General features: G+C 47.4%; 1 protein-coding gene across 2 annotated transcripts in view; it reads left to right on the forward strand.

The window, feature by feature from the left end:
* The window catches only part of LOC144124730 (diuretic hormone receptor-like), a 328,464-nt gene that overhangs the window by 278,595 nt on the left and 30,183 nt on the right, over nucleotides 1-19,686 (forward strand). For both annotated transcript variants that reach the window (XR_013313270.1, XM_077657587.1), the window contains exon 8: nucleotides 11,230-11,380. Coding sequence is in view for 1 of the 2 variants with exons in the window: in XM_077657587.1 (XP_077513713.1) it covers nucleotides 11,230-11,380 (151 nt within the window). In the remaining variant the exon portion in view is untranslated. The remainder of the gene's footprint in view (nucleotides 1-11,229; nucleotides 11,381-19,686) is intronic.

Below are 19,686 nucleotides of genomic sequence, written 5' to 3' on the forward strand. Positions count from 1 at the left end.
CTCTTTAAATACTTGAGCATAAAACAGCAAGTTGATGTAGGCCAAGAGTACATTTTGCGTCAGTATTGTTTACCGAGTGCAGATTAACTACTTTAAATGTTATTCTCTTCAACGCATTTATATTTGAAAAAATTGCTGAATGGTTGAAGTAAAATGTGATCAAGTCCTCACAGCCGCATGAAAGGAACAACTCATTTTACGAGACGAAATTCGCCCTGTGCCACTGCGCAGCATAAGAAGGCGTGATATCAAATCACACTTACTTCATTTTCTCCTGCGATTGTCGGTGAATTTCGGCCCCCTAGAAATACGAGAAAAGCAGCTTGTTCTCAGAAGCAGAAAGACAGAAACCTACACGAATACTTATTTTCTTAGTTCTCGCTTCGATCTTGTCACCCTGGGATGCTCATTTTGCCTATAGATTTCTACCGAAGAGTGATATTTGTAGCTTTCTTTAATTCCGATTTCTGCATTTATTTTAATACATAATTTCTCTAGAGCGCTGCTAATATTACCAGAAAGCGCGACACGTTAGAGGTTCAATATTCTTTTTTTAGGGCTACAAAAAGAAGACCAAGCAATGCACACAAAGCCACTCAGATCTAATAGAAAGGCGCACTAAGAAATTAAAGTTGAGGGGCGCATAGGCAAAATGAAGAAAGCTGAGCACCGAATCTTGGCGAAGATTACAAAAGAGAAGCTCCCGGGCCCCAGAGGCCACCCGACTAATCCTTGATAAAAGAATCGCCTCCTTTCATTAAGGTTAGGTGTTCATTTCAGCTGTTCCCGCACCGTACATTCAATAACATCCTTCTGCGAATTAGGTTCACTATCAGCGCTCCATTGTAAACAATTTGCATGTTAGAACCCGCTCGTTCAGGATTTCGTTATGCTCAAGGATAATTACACTACATCCGCTGCACACTAGTCGCATTACCCATACACATCGAATGTGTGCACTTACAAAATGACAGCGCATATTTCAAGGCGCCTTTTCTTGTCCGTTTTTTATTTTCCAGGAAGTTCGTAGCAAGAACGCGAACTTTGTTGATAGTCCTAGTATGCAGGCATTCCGTGTGTGCCAAAATTCCAGATGTGTGGAAGAGAGATGTGCAAACGTTTACCGGTTTAATTAATCTGCTGCGAAGTAACATCTTTTCTTGTTAACCGTATAAGTTCGAAGGAAGCAGGCAATTAAACAATGATGCATATATGTAAAGTTGGTGTGAACCTTAGAAAGCCTTCTATAACATACCGTGTCTGTAAGAGAACACTTGCTGTTATTGTCAAAAATGAGAAGTTCCAGATGCAGACAATATAAAGAAAAGAAGCTGTCAGCCGTGGCGGACCTCGACATTTGCAGAGACGAGCTACGATTCTTTAATCGGCACTGCCGAATATATGATGCAAACCAGGGCACCCTGCCGGCGACGAATTTCATCTCCCATATCGACTTGGTAGAGACCGGGTTGGATGATGGGATTACTGATAATACAAAATAAAGTGCACTAGGGTTTAGGGGAGCTTCAGTACACTAGCCAACGTGTCGACCGGAGAACTGTTCTTCGTATGGAAGACGGATTTCTCACTTGTAGAGATTAAATAGCAGAAAGCACCGCTGACGGAGAGAACGGTGAGATATGTGAAGGTGATGAGTTGGGGAAAGTGAGCTTTTTTGGAAAGTGATCTTAAAAAGACTCTTGTACAGGAACGGGGTCTGCGATATCCAGTATCCATGCCTAGATAATTCTTTTCAAATTCACCCTTGTTCACTTTGTTTTCTGCTATAGGTTGCTTTATCACACTCGCGGCACAGGTTCCTCAGGATAACTATTGTTCACCAGCTAAGCTCTACCAGCCTCTGATCTTTGTCTTCCTGTTATCTGCCTTCAGTATCAAGATAAAAGATTAGGTCGCCAGGTTCACACCTGCTACAGAGGCAACGCACGAAAATACATATGCGGTGCGCTTTAGGCTCTCTCCCCAATGGCTTAACTGCACCAAATGTCAGACACGTCACCACAAAGCCGGTATTGTTACTTTCGAACTCCGCCAAACCACAGGAGGCTGTCTCTGGGATTATTCTTTTCTCTCAGCCTGCCTTTTTCTGCAAGCATTCGTTTCACATCGCAGTTTTCCTCCACGCACTTGCCCCCACCAGTATTGCACTTAGAGGCAATCGTCCCGAGTACATCTTAACGGTGTTTTTTTTCCCATACAACTACCTGACGACGTACACCTGTCGTCTACGGAAAGACAATACCACCCTAAACATTTTAACTGGGCAGCCCTTGCGAGAAGAGTTCGACAGCCATCATTACTGCTTACTTGTAGGCAAATGCAATCTATCATGCATGTGGCTCCAGGTCTGAGATTCAAATTTCGCTGGTTTCGTACCTGCGCAAAACTTCTGTTCTACTGTGTGAAAAAACGGGGAAGCAAAGGTGAAATGAGTTTCTCCATTCTATTCCAATACCATTTATGCAATCCATAACAATACTACCCATTCATGCAGCTAGTAGCGTAAAACATGCATCGAGAGCGCTCCGTTTACCATCCCCAGCAATTACGGACAAAACGTTTTTCAATGAGAAAAAGTTTCCGAACGCATTTTTTTCATATATTGTAAGATTTTATTATAACAAACGATATATCTACAGGCATCAATTCGGTAGACTTCCATTTTATTGGAATTATAGTTTTCGCTATAGTAAAAACATTCCCCATTGGTTTTATTTGGCACTCTTACCTGCGCCATGCAAGCGATTCAAGAATGCTGGACATGCATGCAGAACGCTGGCACAAGTGACTAGGATCAAAACAGTGCGGTCGATTCATAACGTGCAAATAAGCTGCATGAAAGGAGAAGAGGGCGATTGTTCAAACGTTTTAGTGCGCTAACAGCATTTCTTTTCCTTCAAGCAGTGCTGCTAGCTATTGCTAACGCTAATGACAGAAATGTGAAGGCCCGCCTGACGTACGCGTTCTCTTGCATAGCCACCAGAAAAAATTTCATGTTTCGCAGTGTCACACAAATTTAATGAATGAGATCATACACCTGTCTACATCGCCACTTTTAACTCTGTCGTCCAAGTTGGTTGAATTTTATTTGCTGCACTTTGTAAACTTTGAATGGAGATGCTGAAATATCCGTTTTTTATATACACTCTGATAACCAATGCAAAGAAAAATACAAACGGCCATCCCAAAAATACTGCAAAACCCAGAGCTAGCGTTGGTAATAAGAGGTTACGGGAGGCGCATATTATTTGCTGCATTTTTACGACTGTCGGAAGAAATTTTTTATGCTGTTTTAAAGTTTAGTAATACTGATTTTTGCTTGGGCGCTTATTTGCTACGTAGATGTTTCATTTCTTGCGTCTTGACTATGCCGGCTTTCTTGAGCTGCAAAATGCGCACATACATGCGCAATATATTTTGCACTCAGTTGCATGCTCAGCGAGAGTCGATTCACGTGTTTTGTGGTGCGTTTGATTTACGAACTGACAACTGTAGATAATTTTACAGACTAGACTCTTCTGATACGACGTGGGTGACAAACTGCTTGTGCTTCATGAACTGGGCGTTTAAGAAGGCGCGTTTAAGCCAGCAAGGAGGCTTTGCGAAGTGAGACTGAAAGCGGTGAAGGAGGGCTCGAGGAATTTCAGGATGTTTCCGCGGGAGGCGTTTCGAGGTGCTTGGCGGCGAGCTGTTGCAACACCGCTCCCATCTGACTACGACAATCGCAGCGGAAACAGTGAGGCGCCGGATTGAGCTCTCTCCCTTCCAAGGTCATTTCCCAGCAGCAATAGCGATCTGTCCTCTTCATCCTCCGCGGACGCTGACTATACAAGTCGAAGGGCATTTCGATCTAATTGCTTGTACTTTGTCATAATCCATTTCACTTTCTTTCGGCGTAGAATTCACGGAAATAAAAAAAAGAACACAATGCATGAAATTTAAATCCTCGGAGTAACACTAGTCCTCTGGAAACGCTCAACAAGAAGACGGAGATTTTTGAGGCAATTGAACAACCTGACAGCGTTGTACGTTACTATACTGAAGTTACAAAGGGAAGCTGTTATCTGGAAAAAATTCTGGGGATCGCATTGTTGACCTAAAGGGCGGTGAAGCGAAAGCCTTTAGCGCGGTGTTGCTGCTTGTGTCACTGATGCGTCGTTAAGACGTTAATTAAGCACACAGTTGTTTGTGAATCTTAAATTCTGGAGGCACTGCAGGGCGTTTGGGAGGCATCCATTTGATTCGACGCTTTCCGCATTCACTCTCCAGCGTCCCAGACAAGGAGAACTACATAAGCGTTGGCAGGAAGTAGCGTAGTCGTTAGCACGCTCGGCTGCGGTACGGCAGTAGGGTGGTTCAAACCTGATCGCCAACAGATTTTCTTCCTTATTGAGTTGAAGAGCGTAACGGACGGACGGTACGACGTCACTTCCGTTGTTGTGACTTCCGATTGGCAATGTAACGGACGGACAGAATCTCAACCGGGAGTATGAGCCACTAAATGCTTTTGCCTTAATAAATAGTTGCCTAATGCACGTTTCACCCTGATGAAGCCGCACATATTTATCTCACACGAACAACCAACCTATACCCTGTGAATTTGTGTCTGCAAAATCAAGGCCGGCAAGATTGCAAAAAACGGAAAGCGATTGCTATATTTTTCTTGGACTTCAGTGTTTAGGTTTACTTAGGAATTTACCAGCGGGGCGTGGCCACAAACAGAGAAAAAAAAGCTAAACAGCAGGGGGCAGAATTTAAGCAATGCTACAATTTATTCCTTTATTTTCAGTAGCTTTAATTTATCGTGCATTATTGAACTTAACACACCATTCGTAGCTATTTGTTGGGACGTTTTTCTTCCTTTAGCCGTGCCGTGCAATACTGGCATACAGAATTAGCCACTGAGCGCCACATAACCAGAGCCCTAGGCACTGTTGTCGCTTTACGCGCGTCGAAATCAGACAACCGAGACTCACCCAGAAACAAGAAGGCGCAACGAGAACCGTGTGCATGGCATTAGTCTCTCCAGAGGACGCAGTGATGCAGCCAAATAAGTTATTTGTGCTGCCTTGCAACGCCCAAGTTCTTTTGCTTGGGCTAAAAGAGAACGCAAGCTCATTACGACTGACATCCCCTACGCAGTTTTTCCGTTTTTGTTTTTGCTTTACCGTTCCTCACAGACTTCCTTCTTATTTTCCGATGTTGGAGTTCTTGTACACATGACAACACAAAATCAAGCAAGCCGGGGTTGTTCCCAGTGGCGTGAAAAGTTAGCTAGGCACTCCGGTTGGATATGACTAAACAATAGAAAGACAATGCAGGGCTTTATTTATTCTCAGATTGTGTACTTCTCAAGCGGCGGCTGCGGGAAAAGATGGTAAGCGGTTGGATGTGCGGCTCCGGGCAGTGTTTACGCCGTCTTCTGCGCCCGTCACTCCATCGCCCCGGGACAAAAAGACCGCAGCATACATATGAGCTCTGCCAGCACAATTACTTCTCCGTTATTTCCCCCCCCCCCCCCCTGGTTTTGTTTAGTTTTGCATCCAGCCGGCGTGTCTAATATTTGACTTCACGGCATAGTACCACCGGCTCCCGACTAGGCTCTGGCTTGCTCCGTTTTATTAAACTTGCATCTTTCGTGCCAGAGGACTGGAATAAAAGGGACGGTACGAAGTGTGCACTCCTCACACTCTCTCTCAATGTGTCTGTGTAAACCGTTCCCAAGTGTCAGGCTGTTTTAGGCCGAAACCATAAGGTTTGTTTCTTTTGGGACCGTTCCGGTGCCTTTGTTGCCTGGACAAAACAGAGTTCCAGGTTTCCTCCAGAGCAATAACGCCTTGGGCAGTTTACAAGATCAGTGAGAGGCTGCGTCAGGTCATCTTTCGGCTTTGCCCCAAAGTAAACACGACTCTGCCGCAAGCTGTCCAGTGCCTTCTATGCTGTGCGCTATATCTCGTGTTGGTAGCAATATTGCATAGCGCGTGGCCTTGTGCGCGGTTCAAGAATTCACATTGTAGATGAAAGTCTCTGACATAGAAACGGGAAATATTTCAGATATGGATGCAAAAAAATGTCTTCAAGTCTTTTCGTGAAGCCCAGAGGAAATACTCAGGCCAGGAGCTTTTGCTTCGTCTTTGTAAAATACTGATCACGCACATATTGTCTGCTCTCTCCTTTGTCTTTCATTTCAAAGAACTGGAGCTTTATTCATTTAAACGAATTGAAATATTGTTCACAGCTTCAGGCTTCGGTAAGGCACTATTATTATTATTATTATTATTATTATTATTATTATTATTACGTTGTTCTTAATTCGTATTCTCTTTCTTTAGTGCTTAACTTTTTAACTGTAGCTTGGCAACAAAGAAAAAGGTTCACGTACCAGACAAATCTATTCTGAACCATAATAAATTTTCTGCATGTTCAGCACAGTTTTGCGTCAACGCGTTTCGAGTTTTGAGTTATACTGTCATGTTACCGACAAGCAGTCTTCAATACAATTTCCATCAAATATACAGGTATCAATACTTTTACAGTTTCTTCCTCATCTTACAGGACAGCGAAAATATATCGTTGATTTCGGATTTGTATTTGCTTTTGGTAAGCGAATCCACAACAGTTGTAGTTATAATATCGTTATTGCATATTTTATCGCTTAATAGGACGATATTCCGGGCTAGAAGTTCTGTATTTTGAAACTGCATGGAGAGAGAAAGACGACACACTAGCGCTAACTTCCAACTCAGCTTTATGTCTTCATGGGGCTAATTCTGCACTTTCATTCCGCACATATCAGACCCGAAATAAAGTGACTTAATGAGCAGCGAGGATATTTACCAACGCAAAACCGACAGAATAAAAAGAAAGGCCCCGATTGCAATAATGTTGCACTTTAAAATACCTGTAATAAGCCGTTCAAGGAAGGGTCACTGATGTATTGCATTTACTTTGTTCATATATGATATAGAAGACCTGTTACCATGAACTACCAGAATGAAAGAAGATGCGGATTTTAGACATCCATCTGATTTTCCATCCAACTCATTTATGTTCGCTCCCTGTTCTAAATTAAATAGTGATAGCATTAAATTTCTTGTAATTACCAGTTTGACCACAAACACGATTTTGTACCCATGTAATATTCCACCTGAAGCTATCTGCAGCCATTAGAACGAGCTCTATTGAATATGTCTAGACCAATACGGTAACTTCCAAGAACGTCACCATTGTTTGGAAGCACGGACATAGTGGAGCAAGCCTGGGGAAAAAACTGCTCTATCGATTTACTACTGCAGATCGCTGAGAAGAAATTTCTTCAGAATGACAGGCCCTTCCAGAATTAAGAAATCTAGACAGGTAAATACATTGATAAGCAAATGTAACTTTAATATTTGTGTATTTACTTTCCACCAGTAAGTCTTGCGATGTCCGGACGCCGTCCCTTTAGATGTCTTACCAGAATCTTTTCTATTAATAGTATTGTCGGAGTGCGCTCGCTTAATCTGCATTTTGGCTCACAAGAGATGCGAATATAACTTTCACCCACGCACAACTCAAAGCAGCGTTGCCTACGTATTTAGGTCGTGCGTGGGCGCGCTATACTTTCGATCAGTGAGCATCGCGTATACCGCAAGCGGTGGTAGAGCGTGGGGTAAGACCTTGGCCTATAAACAGCTTAGCTGTGCCTAGTGGGTGTTCCATTCAACGCGACTTGGCCGCATTACTGGTCCGGAGTTTACGGGGCAGCGCGTGGTTTTATCAGTGGTAGACACTCCTACGCCAGTTTACAGATGTCCCCGGTCTGAGCTATGAATAGGCCAGAGACATCCACTGTTGCTTTGTTTTGTGACCCCTAATTGTACGCCTGCAAAATTCCCCGGAGCAATGCGAGGGAGGCGTTAGGGCCACAGCTGCTTTGTAACTGTCACAAAGCCCACATAATGTTCTGCCGCTACTTCCAATTATCCAGAGCTTTCGCCTGTATTTACATTTACATCACTTTTCTAAACCACAAAGCACTATTATCCCTGAGTGAGCCTCCAAAGCGAAAAAGTACATTCTCTAATTATTCCTTGGTGCAAATGGCTTGAATTACCCTTGTGTCATGAAAAAGCATAGGCCATATAATCGCTGCAAGGACTATGGGAGCACGATGGTCTTGGCTATAATACTCGCATGTGCATTTCTCTGGGCTCAAAAAACGTAAGTGCGCCAAGTTATGGGACCTTCACAAGGTAGAGCCTTTGACCAGTCTGAGCGTCCTATCTGCATTCTGTTGCAACGTACCGCTCGCACAGCCGACATTCGTATGGCTTTCACATTACAACATGCGCCTTTGCGCACACATAATTCAGATCAGAAAGAAAGAATGAAGCAAGACTTGTGGAAGAGCGGCGACCGCTATCACATTCATGGTTCAACACATTTATGTATATGTCATTTACAGATAGCATGCTGGCTATGCTGCCGGCTGCCAACAAAAAGTGCTGGTTTTCTTGGCTCTACCGACATTTAGTGGAGGTAGTACCAAACTGGCACCTTTTGAACAAAATTGCGACACGTATAACTGCGATACTGAGCAAGGCATACTATATTTCTTATGGCGCTTTTGAAGAACTACTGGACCGTGTTCTGATGTAAATGCTATTAGCTATTTTGCTACACACTCTTTGAAACTTAGAAAGCAAGGGAATGTGTTTTTACGAATATTTTTTTTTAATTTCTGATGTGGGTCAACAGCAAATTAACCATGCAATCGCTTTTTCACTGAAAGGTAGGATATCAAAAACCGGGTGAAGAAACAGCTCCATTCCGCCGGTGAAATTCGAATCTAGAGCCTTGGTATGTCGCCCAAGGTTCTCTACCAACCCATCTACGAGGGGAGCTATCCACCCTTCCAGTATACAGTCTGTGTTGCGTGCAGCCTAAACTTGGGAGCTCTCACCAGCCTTACCCTCGGCATAGCGGCGAACGTGCTACTTCCTGTATTAATTACCTCAAGTGTCGCGAGAAACGTCATCGAACGCCGAGGCCAGTAGCTGTGAAAGAAAACTGTTATGTTATCTCTGACATCAAGGCTGCCACTAATGAGAATCTGGTTGAAATACAGAGCAGTCAAGGGTAGTCAAATTAGGGGTCGTTAATACATACATGAAAACATTCACTGCAAACTTGGAAAGCATTAGAAAATGTTGTTTATCTTTTTGTATTCGTGGTTGGATGAATATCAAGTTATACACGTAACTTTTTGCCGAAGTATGGTGCATTCTTAAGTCGAAGAAAAGTCAACGACATGCCGCAAGTGAAATTCTCAACTATGATCTCTGTATATCGCGTGCGGTGCTCTTCCATCTAAGCTATCGCAGAGGCTTTCCAACCTTCCATTCTCGAGCGTATTTATGGTGTATGCAGCCTTATCATAGGACCTTTCACCAGTGTCTTTTAGACTATAGCACCTTACGTGGAACGCCATGAAATGCCACAAATTTCACCTGAAACGTGGTCACATAGGGTGGGTAGCAGCTCTGCGAGAACCTGTTTGTGCTTCCTATAGCACCAAAGTTGTCAGAACCGACTATATAGCAGACAATGGGAGGGTAATGAGGGGCTCATTACGGCACATATATGCGCGAAGCCGACGAAGATGTGCGAAGCCGACGTCTTTTGAAAGCCCGGAAAGTGCAAGGAATTGTTTCTATAATTTTACTGCGTGAGGAGTATAGGAGTTAAATAGAGTAAATTGCTGGGCTAGTTAGTTCATAATGCGCAATGGTGGAACCAGCGAAACAGACGCAGGACAAGAACAAGGAGGCAGAGTTGGAAGCCCTGCGGTGCGCGCGCGCGTGCGCGTGTGCGTGTGTGCGTGTGTGCGTGTGCGTGTGTGCGTGTGTGCGTGTGTGCGTGTGTGCGTGTGTGCGTGCGTGTGTGTGTGTGTGTGCGTGCGCGCGTGTGTGTGTGTGTGTGTGTGTGTGCGTGCGTGCGTGCGTGCGCGCGCGCGCGCGTGTGTGTGTGTGTGTGTGTGTGTGTGTGTGTGTGTGTGTGTGTGTGTGTGTGTGTGTGTGTGTGTGTGTGTGTGTGTGTGTGTGTGTGTGTGTGTGTGTGTGTGTGTGTGTGTGTGTGTGTGTGTGTGTGTGTGTGTGTGTGTGTGTGTGTGTGTGTGTGTGTGTGTGTGTGCGCGCGCGCGCGCGCGCAGTAAGGAGATCAGAACATTCTATGGCCCCCAGATACCTGCAGTAATTTACAAGCAAGTTTAGTGCTTCCATGCAAGGCATTCCCCACAGCATATACTCCAAAAGCGGTTACAAACTGGTCTCTCGCTACACATCCTAGGAACTACACAAACTCGTCTCACCTTTCCATGCCGCCTGATTGTGCGGCAAAAGTTGTTTTGGGCCTTCTATATTTAGGCACACTTCACTCGCTTAGCTGGGATTTAAAGAGCGACACCATGTCTGAAAGGCCAGCGCATTATGCTCCCACTAAGCCGTGGTATGGATGGTGAAATTGCTCGATTGTTTTGTCGTCTTGCAAGATGAAGCATTTCTTTCTAATTATCGAGTAAAAAGTGTTACCAGAAAACTTCAAAATATGTTTTCAACTGAGGGGGGACACGTCGCCTAAATTTTGCGCTCCATCTTCGCCTTGTCAAGAAGACCTGTCCTACTTCAAGCTCGTTTCCAGTAGCATAAAAGACGACCGAAGGCCACGAGTCTGCGAAGCTGTGGATGGGATTATTATTGTCATCATTATCGTTATCATATCATCATAGGCGGCAGCAGTAGCAGCAGCCCAACTAGGTCCAATGCAGGATAAACGCTGTCACTCATCCATAACTACCCTGCCAGTATTTTGCCAGTTTCGCTCCCCCCTTATCCTTTTGCCTTTGACAACTCAATATCGTCTTCTCATTTCTCTTTCTGTCATACTCTAATATATTGGCTCACCCTTGATATTTTCTCCGCGTGCCCATTGCGGCTGTTACCTGTTATCCGCAATACTTTCCCTGCCTATGACCATTTTTTTTTGTTTTGGGCATAGACATTATCTAAAACTAATGAAGAAATTCGCAATAAAAAATAGGTGCACTGATACTTGTTAATGATCGCCCAAGCAGCCACAGCTTCAAGGAAAAAGTACTTAACGTTTGTGCTATGAAAAAATGTTGGAAAAAGCGATTAACCGCGTTTTGTTTTCTCCTCTGTAACGCAGAGTGCGTGCTTCATGTACGTGGTGCTGACGTACTTGATGGGCACCAACTTCTTCTGGATGTTCGTGGAGGGCCTATACCTCTTCATCCTGGTCGTCAAGACCTTCTCCGTGGAACTTGTCCGTGTCCACGTGTACGCCGCCATCGGCTGGGGTGAGTGGACCGCCGTCTTCGGGGAGCGTTTGTTGGCCTGCGAAATTTTTCTTAGCCTCCGTTCAGCACCTCTTGGGATGGATCATTAGCTAAAGTTTTACTGCTACGCAGAGTATCGCGGTGTTATGTTCAGTGCTCCGGCATTTGACCACGTGTGTAACGATTTGTGCTACATATAGAAGACGACGATGAGCGAACAGTACCGCGCGACGGAGCGCACGCGCTTCTCTGAGATACAAGGGCAACAGGCAATTTTGGTTTGGAAAGAATCACCGGAGTAATGCCCCGTAGTATCATGACCCTTTCGGCGACTCCTGCCTCTTCTGTCCTGCTCCTGTCAGCGAGGCAGACACTAAACGCTTGCTTTGGACCTGCCCCTCTTTGCGTGTCATCCGGCAGAAACACCTGCTCCGGTGTGGATCGCCGCCAGGCGGACCCCCCGACGTACAAGCCTGGATTTCTGTGCAGCACCATGGAACTTTACTGCACCACCTTCAAGAGTCCGATATGTATCTACATTTGTAGATATTAATTTATGCTAGCAAGCACACATGATGCGTTACACTGAACAAACACTATCGGTGATCTGCGCTTAGATTTTCTCGACATCACCTAGTAATAATCACGCCAACGATATTTCCACCTACGAGAAGCGGTCCGTTTTCCCACCTTTCATTTCTTCGAGCTGGGCTTCAGCTTCGAGGCGTTGTCATAGTCATTTTATTTTCATCTTGCCAGTTCTTCACCGAAACAGGCTTATGGCGGCACTATAATATAGCCGAGAAACGTAACAGTGTTGTTTTTCTTGTAATGTCTCAAATGTCTCAGTTTCAGTTTCTTCAAAGTCTTGACCCTTGAATGGTTGCTTGCGTGTTTCCAAGACGTTTGCAAAAATAGGTATACAAATCGGCGTCTACAGATGAAAGTAATAAAAAAACGTTCTTATCTTCAAAAAAAGATCAGTATATTGCTAAGCGGCCATTGGGAAAGTCAAGTCTAAATACTCTTTCTCACTGTAAAGTCCGTAGGCTGCCTATGTATTTCCGGTTTCTAGGGAGGAAGAGCGTAATTAAAAAACAATTAAGGTCAAAAATAAAGGAGTAGCGCAACCTGAGTGACGAATTCGAGAAGCACAATGACACCGGAATGAATGAACATACAGCCTGCACGGAAAAGAAAAGAACTAACCCCGATGTAGGTGTGAGGTAATTGATTTCGAGAGAATGGGGAAAGTGGAGACAACGCTCACATGTTTTCCTTGCGTCCTCTCTTGTCGCTCCATTCTCACCCGTCTTTCTTTCCTGCGCTGTATAGAATTGTTCTGTCCTGGTTGCCTTCCCGGCTGCCGAGCCTTGATTGTTGCAATTACTTTAGTATCTTTGGTTTCCCTTTACTCTGCCTCCGTAATGGCGTTTCCACCTGGTAATCAACTGCTCACTGTGTAAGTGCCCCTGGCGAAAAGTCGTAGCAGCCCGGGTCGTTCGTACTAAGTCAGTCGAGGTAGCATTCTAGACGTGAACAGGGAATTTATTTATTTTATTGGCTCACATAGCCTCAAGGCCCGAGTAATTATAGAGAGGAGTAGGCGTACAGAACAAATTTTTGTGAAAACAAATATGTGATGGCTTTCTTAAGGCGATGTTATCTATGATGGCAGCTACGGAGGCAGTGAGGTGGTTCCAATCGTTACTTGTGAACGGCAAAATTGAATTAGATTGTGTATAAGTACCACATGAGGGAACATAAACACAAAATATGTAATCATTATATAGCGTAATATATGATGGAAGAAACTATAACTGGTATTTCAGGCTGGGATTGGTGTAGAAAGTTTTAAGGAACAGACAGTCTAAGGCACTGTCGAATAGCAGATATGCAGGGTGAACTGAGGGATTGTTTCGCTTGTTAAAGTACTTGAGTAACGAGATTAATTGGAAAAGATGAAACGCGTTACATGATTTTGGGTAGATTCGAGAGCCTGTGTTAGTAATTCGTTATCGGGACCGCAGATTGCGCATGCATATTAATGTTCAGGTGGAGCTAGACATTTATAATGCGCGAGTTTAAGAGGAGTGGGGCAGATAAAAAATTGCGGCTTAGATATCTTAGTGTGCGGCTAGCATTTACCGACACGATATCGATATGATCGTTCCGTGCGAAGTCGGGCGTTAAACTTATTTCGAGATATTTATATGAATCGAATTAGTTTTGTGTTATTGGCAGAATAACTACAATTTCAGGGGTTACCAGAATCATGCGATATCATCATTTCTTGCATTTGGAAGTCGCAAGTTTCATCCACAAAGCTTGGCACCACGATAAAATTTTGTCAAGGTATCTATAAATTACTTCATATAAAACGCAATCAGCGAAGAAAAGCCGTATGGAAGAGCTAGTTGGTACATAAAAACATTAATATTGCCACACCGCTCACATTCTGCGAGTGCCGCCATGCGGCCGAACGGCACGGCTGTGCTCGTGTGGAAGCGAAGAAGACGACGTTCCCGCTCGTCAACTGTCAATATTGTTCTCTTGTTTTTATTCATTGATTTTTCAAAATTCACGACTGGTGCTACAATTTTGTCATCATCTTCCATGGAAACTTCTTTGTTTATTCAACTACACCTTGGCCAATCCCCCCGCGTGGGTATGTGCCATATACCTGGGGGGAAGAAGAAGAAGACGCGCGCTGCTGGTCTTCTTGGCGTTTGGATTAAAAGCCCCCTTTTGTGTAGCCCTACGTTTGTCGGCGACATTTTGGTGGAGCCGCTGGGTATCGTCCCATGAACACTGACCCCGAGGACAATTCTGACGATCATCAGCGCCGCTTGGACACAACACCCGTCCACAAAGCGAGCCGCCGCCTGCGAGGCCTGTAACCTGAGTGTAAGCCACCTACGAGGTCGGTGCGTACCATGACGTCTACTACTGGCAGTCAGACAGGTCAGGCTTCCGGCACTGTCCCACCGGTTGTAGTCCTCACACCTCGCTCGCCGCCAACCTTCCACGGCGATCGGTGCGAGGATGTCGAGGACTGGTTGTCCTTCTTTGACCGTGTGGCCACTTTTAACCAGTGGGACGACGAACGAAAACTACGAAACGTGTATTTCGCGTTCCAAGACTCGGCGAAGACATGGTTCGAGAACCATGAGGCATCCTTTACCAGCTGGGAAGCGTTTCGTAGTGAGCTCCTCGCTACCTTCAGCACCAACGCACGCAAGGAAAACGCCGAAATCGCCCTTCGCTCCAGGTCACAGCAGGCAAACGAAAGCGTGACCATGTTTATTGAAGATATGGCGCGTCTCTTCAGTCGGGCTGACCCTGCCATGCCCGAGGCTACAAAAGTGCGCCACCTTATGCGTGGTGTGAAGGAGCAGCTCTTCGTTGGCCTCATACGCGACCCTCCAAGAACCGTCGCTGACTTCGCCAAAGGAGCCACGGCCATGGAACGTTCCTTGCAGGAACGCAGTGCGCAGTACGGTCGTCTGGGCAGCGTTTCGGCCACCAACTATTGTGCGTCACTGCCAGTCGCCGGAGACTAGGCGCTTCGAGAGCCTGTGCAGAGTGTGGTTCCAGAAGAACTACGCAACCTCCGCTTAGATGCTCCGCCTGCCAATGTTGCAGCTGTAGCCAATGCCGTCCGTGACGGAATTCGGCGAGTGGTACAGCTACCACCGGCACTACAGCCGGAGCCGTACATCATGAGCTACAGCGAAGCTTTACGGACGCCGCAGCCGGAGCCGTACATAATGAGCTACAGTGAAGCCCTGCGGAGACCTGCGCCAGTGCCACAGGCATTCCGCCCCGCTGCCGAACCAACGCAGGGATACCTTCCCCCCGTCAAGCTGCGTGACCCGCGCCCTGTTAGAAAAGCGGACGTGTGGCGCACACCCAACAACCGGCCACTATGCTACCACTGCGGGAAGCCTGGTCACGTCCTCCGCAACTGCCCATACCGGCGGATGGGATTAGGAGGATTTCCACCGAGCGCACTCCGACCACACTATGGTGAGAGACAGCGGGACACTGAGCAGTACCTGGCCGATCATGTGCTGCCTTCATCGCCTCCACGACGTCAGTCTAGGTCGCCGTCTCCAAGACGGGTTCCCAGTCACGCATCATTCGCTGGACAATTCAGACGCACGTCCCCCCGCCGGGAAAACTGAAGACGGCGGCCTCCGGGGTAGGACCGCCGCTGCCGCAGAAAGTGAACAGCCTCCATCTGACGGCTGTATGCGACGACCCGAACGCCGACGACCGCACCCGCCGACTTCAAAGACGATCTCACTGCCGACCACAACGATGATGCCACCGCCGACCCCACCGACGACCGCGTCGACGACCACACCGATCACCTCACCGACGACCCCATCGACGACGGCACCAAACACCTCACCGACGAGTTGTCAAAGAATTGTTTCCGCCGCCGAAATTCTTGTTGCCGCCTATGGTTATGACGAGTCAGCACTCGTGGATACCGGAGCCGACTTTTCGGTCATGAGCAGCCACCTAGCCACGACCCTCAGAAAGGTTCTAACACCTTGGCATGGGCCGCAGATACGCACAGCTGGTTGCCATGTGGTGACGCCGGTTGGCGTCTTCACCTGCCGTATAAAGATCCGAGGTGCAACTTTCATTGGCTCTTTCGCCTTGCGCGAGAGTGTTCTACAGAACTGATTCTCGGCATGGACTTCCTTAAAGAGTGGCGCGGTCGTCAACCTGCATGAGCAATTGGTATCGTTTTCGGCACAGCGAGCCGTTGCTACAGACCCTCAGCCGCACAGAGCAGCACTACGCACCTCTGGCGACCACACGACGATACCGCCGAGAGCAAGCAACTTTGTCACAGTCAAGTGTGATACCAGCTTCGGTACTCAGGGCATTGCCAAAGCGAACATGTCGCTGCTACTGTCTCGGCAAGTTCGCGTTGCTCGCGCCCTTGTAGACCTTGTTCACGCGCGTACCGAGCTCTTAGTGACGAAATTTTGTAGCGAACCCCAACATTTGACGAAAAACAGTGATTTCCCATTATGAAGAACATGGCGAGCATGCCGTCCAATGTGCTTTATCCACAACGGACCCCGGAACAGCGGAACAGGACACGGCGCCAGCCATTACGATCGACGTGAACCCTGACCTTCTGACCAATCAGAAACGCCGCGTGGAAAGCTTTATTGACTCTTTCCGCGACTGTTTTGCGTCAACCTCTAAGGTTCTTCAGACGCCAATAACTAAGCATCGCATTATTGTCGATAGTGACCAGAGACCACTATGTCAGCGTCCTTATCGCGTTCCGTCGAAAGAACGTGATGCCATCCGCCGCCATGTTTCTGAAATGCCCCGCGACGACGTCATACAACCATCGACGAGTCCCTGGGCATCACCTGTTGTTCTTGTCGCAAAGAAAGATGGACGCCTACGGGTCTACATGGATTATCGATGTCTCAACAACGTTACTAAAAAGAATGTATATCCACTGCCGCGCACTGATGACTCATTAGATCGCCTCCGCCATTCTGCCTACTCTTCGTCACTCGACCTGCGTAGCGGTTACTGCCAAATCGAGGTCGATGAACGTGACCGAGGAAGACCGCCTTCGTTACTCCTGACGGATTGTACGAATTTAAGGTGCTTCCTTTCGGCTTGTGTTCAGCCCCTGCAACGTTCCAACGTATGATGGACACCATACTAACTGACCTGAAGTGGCAGTCCTGCCTCGTGTATCTCGACGACGTCGTGATTTTCTCCGACACGTTCGAGGAGCACCTGAAACGTTTGCGTGCGGTTTTCGAGGCAATTCGTTCCACAGGTCTGTCTCTGAAGCCTGAAAAGTGCCACTTCGCATTTAGGGAGCTCAAGTTTCTTGGCCATATTGTGAGCGCTCAGGGCGTTAGCCCCGACCCAGAAAAGACGGCCTCCGTTGCTGCAATTCCCCAGGCAACAGATAATTGAAGCTTGTGGCGTTTTCTGCGGCTTTGCGCCTATTATCGGAGGCTCGTTGGAAACTTCTCCAAGCTCGCAGAGCCGCTGACTCGCCTGACAAGACTCCGAACCCTTCTTCTGGGGCCAGGATCAGGAAACAGCTTTCACAGAACTTTAAGCCCGCCACCAATCTACGCCTATCCTTGGCCACTTCGACGAGAAAGCCGCCACGGAACTGCACACATATGCCAGCAATGTTGGCCTCGGTGCGGTGCTTGTGCAGTGGCAAGACGGTGTGGAGCGCATGCTCGCATAGCTAGTTGCACTTTGTCCCATGCCGAAATGAATTATTCCACCACGGAAAAGGAGTGTCTCGCTGTTGTGTGGGCAATCACCAAATTTCGTCCCAACCTGAACGGCCGCCCGTTTCGAGCCGTCAGCGATCATCACCCCTTGTGTTGGCTTGCGAACCTCAAAGATCCATCGGGGCGCCTTGCACGGTGGAGCCTTCGGTTGCAAGAGTTCGACGTCACTATCGTGTATAAGTCGGATCAGCAACATAGCGATGCAGATTGTTTCTCCCGAGCTCCTCTTCCGTGCGCACCAGATGAGCCCGACGACGATTCTGCTTTCCTCGGCGCTGTCACCACATTCGACCTTGCCCTCCACCAGAGGGCCGACTGCGAACTGCTGCCTCTAATGGAGTACCTCGAAAGAACCGCTCCGTCTCCACCCAGACTCTTCTCTCGCGGACTTTCGTCGTATTGCTTAATAGATTGAGTCCTCTACAAAAAAAAAACTACGGCCCGACTGAAACTGCGTATCTCCTCGTTGTGCCAACCGCACTTCGTCATTAAGTTCTGGCTGCATGCCACGACGACCTTTCTTCTGGTCACCTTGGTTTTTTCCAGAACAATGGGACGCCTCCGGCACAGGTACTACTGGCCTCGGCTTGCTGCGGTTGTCAACGCTACGTTAGAACCTGTCGTGAATGTCAACGACGGAAGCTACCGTCGACAAAGCGGCCGGCCTTCTGAAGCCAGTTGATCCACCGCAAATCCCATTTCAGCAAGTCGGCATGGACTTACTGGGCCCATTCCCAGTGTCCTCCATGGGTAACCGGTATATTGTTGTTGCCATGGACTACCTCAGCCGCTGCTGTGAAACCAAGGCTCTTCCCCGTGACACCGCGGCTGAAATTGCACAGTTCTTTGTTCGCCACATTGTGCGTCGCCACGGCGCCCCCGCGATTGTATTAACTGACCAGGGAACCACATTTACCTCGCCTCTTACACATGAGGTTCGGCGTCTCAGTGGCACCAGTCATAGAAAAACGACTGCTTACCATCCTCAAACAAATGGTCTGACTGATAGGCTGAAGAGGACCATTGCAGATATGTCTATGTATATCGACGCTTGCCATCGCAACTGGGACGAAATACTCCCTTATCTAACGTTTGCGTACAATACCGCCCTCCAAGAAACGACGCGCTTCACTCCCTTCCGTTTGGTGTATGGCCGGGACGCCCTGACCATGCTTAACGCCATGCTGCTCCCAGACTGTGCTCCTTCGTCTGTCACCGGTGCTGACCAATTCATTCGTGATGCAGAAGCCGCTCGCCACCTTGCTAGACAACGGATTCGACACCAGCAGAAAACTGACTCCCGGCGTTACAACCTCCGCCACAAAGAGGTGATTTACCAACCCGGCAATCACGTCTGGGTATGGAGCCCTATACGTTTGCGCGGGCGCTCTGAAAAGCTTCTGCGCCGCTACTTCGGCCCCTACGAAGTGCTACGTTAACTCAGCGGGGTGAACTATGAAGTGTTCCCTCAAGGAGTCGTCCGCCCTTCTCGAACGCCCAAGTCTGAAGTCGTCCACGTGTCCCGCGTGAAACCGTATTACGCCCGTTAGCCATTGTCGGAGTTCACATTCAGTGCCGCCGCCACACGCACCTTCCCTTTTTCAGTGCCTCAATTCTGTTTTTCCCCTTTCCGGAGGCATCGAGGCGATGTCTCTTGAAAGGAGAGAGGGGCAATGCCACACTGCTCACATTCTGCGAGCGCCGCCATGCGGCCGAACGGCATGGCTGGGCTCGTGAGGAAGTGAAGAAGACGACGTTCCCGCTCGGACGCGCGCTGCTGGTCTTCTTGGCCTTCGGATTAAAAGCCCCCTTTTGTGTCGCTCTTCGTTTGTCGGCGACAGTATTAATAAGAAACAGCAGTAGCTCTAATAGAGAGCTCTGCAGCACACCAGAGGTTACGGAAATTGACAAGGAAATGAAATCCTTAGCAGACATGTTCTGAGCGGTTAGATGTGGTTTTGATCCCGGCCGCGCTGGTCGAACTTCGATGGAGGAGAAATTCTAGAGGCCCGTGTACTG

This window comes from Amblyomma americanum, chromosome 3 (assembly GCF_052857255.1).
Source record: "Amblyomma americanum isolate KBUSLIRL-KWMA chromosome 3, ASM5285725v1, whole genome shotgun sequence".
In the NCBI taxonomy this organism is placed as follows: Eukaryota; Metazoa; Arthropoda; class Arachnida; order Ixodida; family Ixodidae; genus Amblyomma; species Amblyomma americanum.